At 35.6% G+C, this 2,449-nt stretch overlaps 1 protein-coding gene across 4 annotated transcripts in view; it reads right to left on the reverse strand.

Moving 5' to 3' along the window:
• Positions 1 to 2,449, reverse strand: part of ADNP2 (ADNP homeobox 2) — a 31,569-nt gene that overhangs the window by 21,914 nt on the left and 7,206 nt on the right. For 3 of the 4 annotated variants that reach the window (XM_012804320.2, XM_023512381.1, XM_023512380.1), the window contains exon 2: positions 886 to 1,006. In XM_012804320.2, the coding sequence (XP_012659774.1) occupies positions 886 to 993 (108 nt within the window). In that variant the 5' untranslated portion in view covers positions 994 to 1,006. Of the gene's footprint in view, positions 1 to 885; positions 1,007 to 2,449 lie in introns of those variants that run through there. The other variant, XM_023512382.1, reaches the window with a different exon arrangement.

The raw sequence follows: 2,449 nt of genomic DNA on the forward strand, positions 1-2,449 counted from the left end.
ACTCTGCCCAGGGGGACAGCTTGAGGCTCTGTCTCAAAAAAAAAAAAAAAAAAGAATTTTATAAATAAAATAAATACTTAAAGACTAATAATTTTATAAAAATTATTAAAATTTTATAAATAAAAATCTGGCTGAAAGTCTGAGATTTAAAAATTAAGAAACTGAACTCCTCCCAGGCCTCTGAGTAGAGCCTTTAAAACTCTACCTAGTTTTAAAGAAACCAAATTCTATACAAGTTTTAAAAAATTCAAAGCAGATATTGTCTCTGATTCTATAGTTATAAATAAACATGCATAAAATTATCAGTTTAAGGATAGGACATACAGTAACTCTTATTTAACATTTTTTTAAACTACTTACATAGGACAACTATATAGTCTCCATTTATAAGAAAGGATAAAGTTTAAGAAAATAAAACTGTCAATAAAGTGTGTTACTCTGACCTTCATTTTTTAGCTTTTCTAAGACTGCATATAGATAAAATTCATGAAGCAGGACAAAAAAAAGAAACCATCATTTCATATACACATGCCCATTTGTTGCTCATTCTAACTACTGGGAAATTAACTTATAGCCTTCTTTTGCTAAAATAATAATTCAACATATTCCCCTAAAACATCAAAAATGAATTTTTAAAATAACTAATGATTATAAAAATCCTCTCCTTAAAGTAGCTTAAAAACTTAAATGGCTCACTTTAAGTACAAGAGACATTAAGTACTAATGATGCTTTCACATGGCCACTGAAAAGATTAGCAATTTTCATTCTTTGGAATCTTATCCATTCTTCAAAAATGACCAGTTTAAATCTTACCTCCATAAAGCCAACCCCAATAACCCCCAACCCTAGCATCTTCTTTCCACCGGTAATTTATATCTTCTTACCTTCAGTAACTCTTTGCAGCTGTCAAGCCCAATATCCACAAGAATGCCTTTCACCTTTTTTCGTACCTTTCTGATGTTGTCAAGATTTTCCACAGGAATTTGAAACATTTTTGAAATTTTCCTTAAAAGGAAAGATAAAAAACGTACTAAGTATATACTTAAAAACATTTTTTTAAAATGTTGTTAAAACACTAGGTGTAAAGTATAATTGTCAACAAATGGTGGCAGACAACTGGACATTCATATGCAAAAGAATGGGGTTGGCTCTTTCCTCACACCTTGCACAAAAATTAACTCAAATAGGATCATACACCTCCTCTTAAGACCTAAAACTCTCTAACACTTACAGGAAACTACAGGTATAAATATTTGTAACCTTGGATTTGGCCATAGACACCTAGAGATGACACCAAAAAGCACCAGCAACAAAAGAAAAATAATAGGCAAGTTAGACTTTATCAAAATTAAAAACTTTTGTGCTTCAAAGGACACCATCAAAAAAGCAAAAAAATCCACAAAATGGGAGAAAATATTTGCAAATTGTATTTCAACCATGAATTTACATCCAGAACACACAAAGAACTCTTATAACTCAAAAATTAAAAAGACATAATCTGGGCGGCACCTGTAGCTCAGTAGGTATGGCATCAGCCACATATACCAAGGCTGGCGTGTTCAAACCTGGCCCAAGCCAGCTAAACAATGACAACTGCAACCAAAAAATATCCAGGCATTATGGCAGGCACCTGTAGTCCCAGCTATGTGGGAGGCTGAGACAAGAGAACCTCTTAAGCCCAAGAGTTTGAGGTTGCTGTGAGCTATTACACAATAGCACTCTACCAAGGGCAACATCATGAGACTCTGTCTTTAAATAAATAAAATAAAATAAAATAAAAAGGACAAATAATCTAATTTAAAAATGGGCAAAGGGGATGGTGCCGGTTCATTGAGTAGGGCAACGGCCCCATATACTGAGGGTGGCGGGTTCAAACCCGGCCCGGCCAAACTGCAACAACAACAACAAAAAAAACATCTGGGCGTTGTGGCAGGCACCTGTAGTCCCAGGTGCCCGCCTGGGAGGCTGAGGCAAGAGAATCGCCTAAGCCCAGGAGTTGGAGGTTGCTGTGAGCCTTGTGATGCCACAACACTCTACTAAGGGTGCTAAAGTGAGACTCTGTCTCTTTAAAAAAAAAAAAATGGACAAAGGATCTTAATAGACACTTTTTCAAAGAAGATATGAAATGGCCATTAAGAGCAAGAACATAAAAAAATGCTCAACATCATTAGCTATTTGGAGAAATGCAAATCAAAACCATAATGAGATAGTATAATACTTTACATCTGCCAAGATATCTGTAATTTTTTTTTAAAAAGGAAAATATCATGTATTATTAAGTATGTAGAGAAACCAGAACTCTCATACATTGCTAATAGTAATGTAAAATTGGCTCGGCGCCTGTGGCTCAAGCGGCTAGGGCACCAGCCACATACACCTGAGGTGGCGGGTTCGAGTCCCCAGCCCGGGCCTGCCAGACAACAATGATGGCTGCAACCAAAAAATGGC

The sequence above is a fragment of the Otolemur garnettii genome, unplaced genomic scaffold (genome assembly GCF_000181295.1).
Source record: "Otolemur garnettii isolate 467f Iridium unplaced genomic scaffold, OtoGar3 scaffold00027, whole genome shotgun sequence".
NCBI classification, from domain to species: Eukaryota; Metazoa; Chordata; class Mammalia; order Primates; family Galagidae; genus Otolemur; species Otolemur garnettii.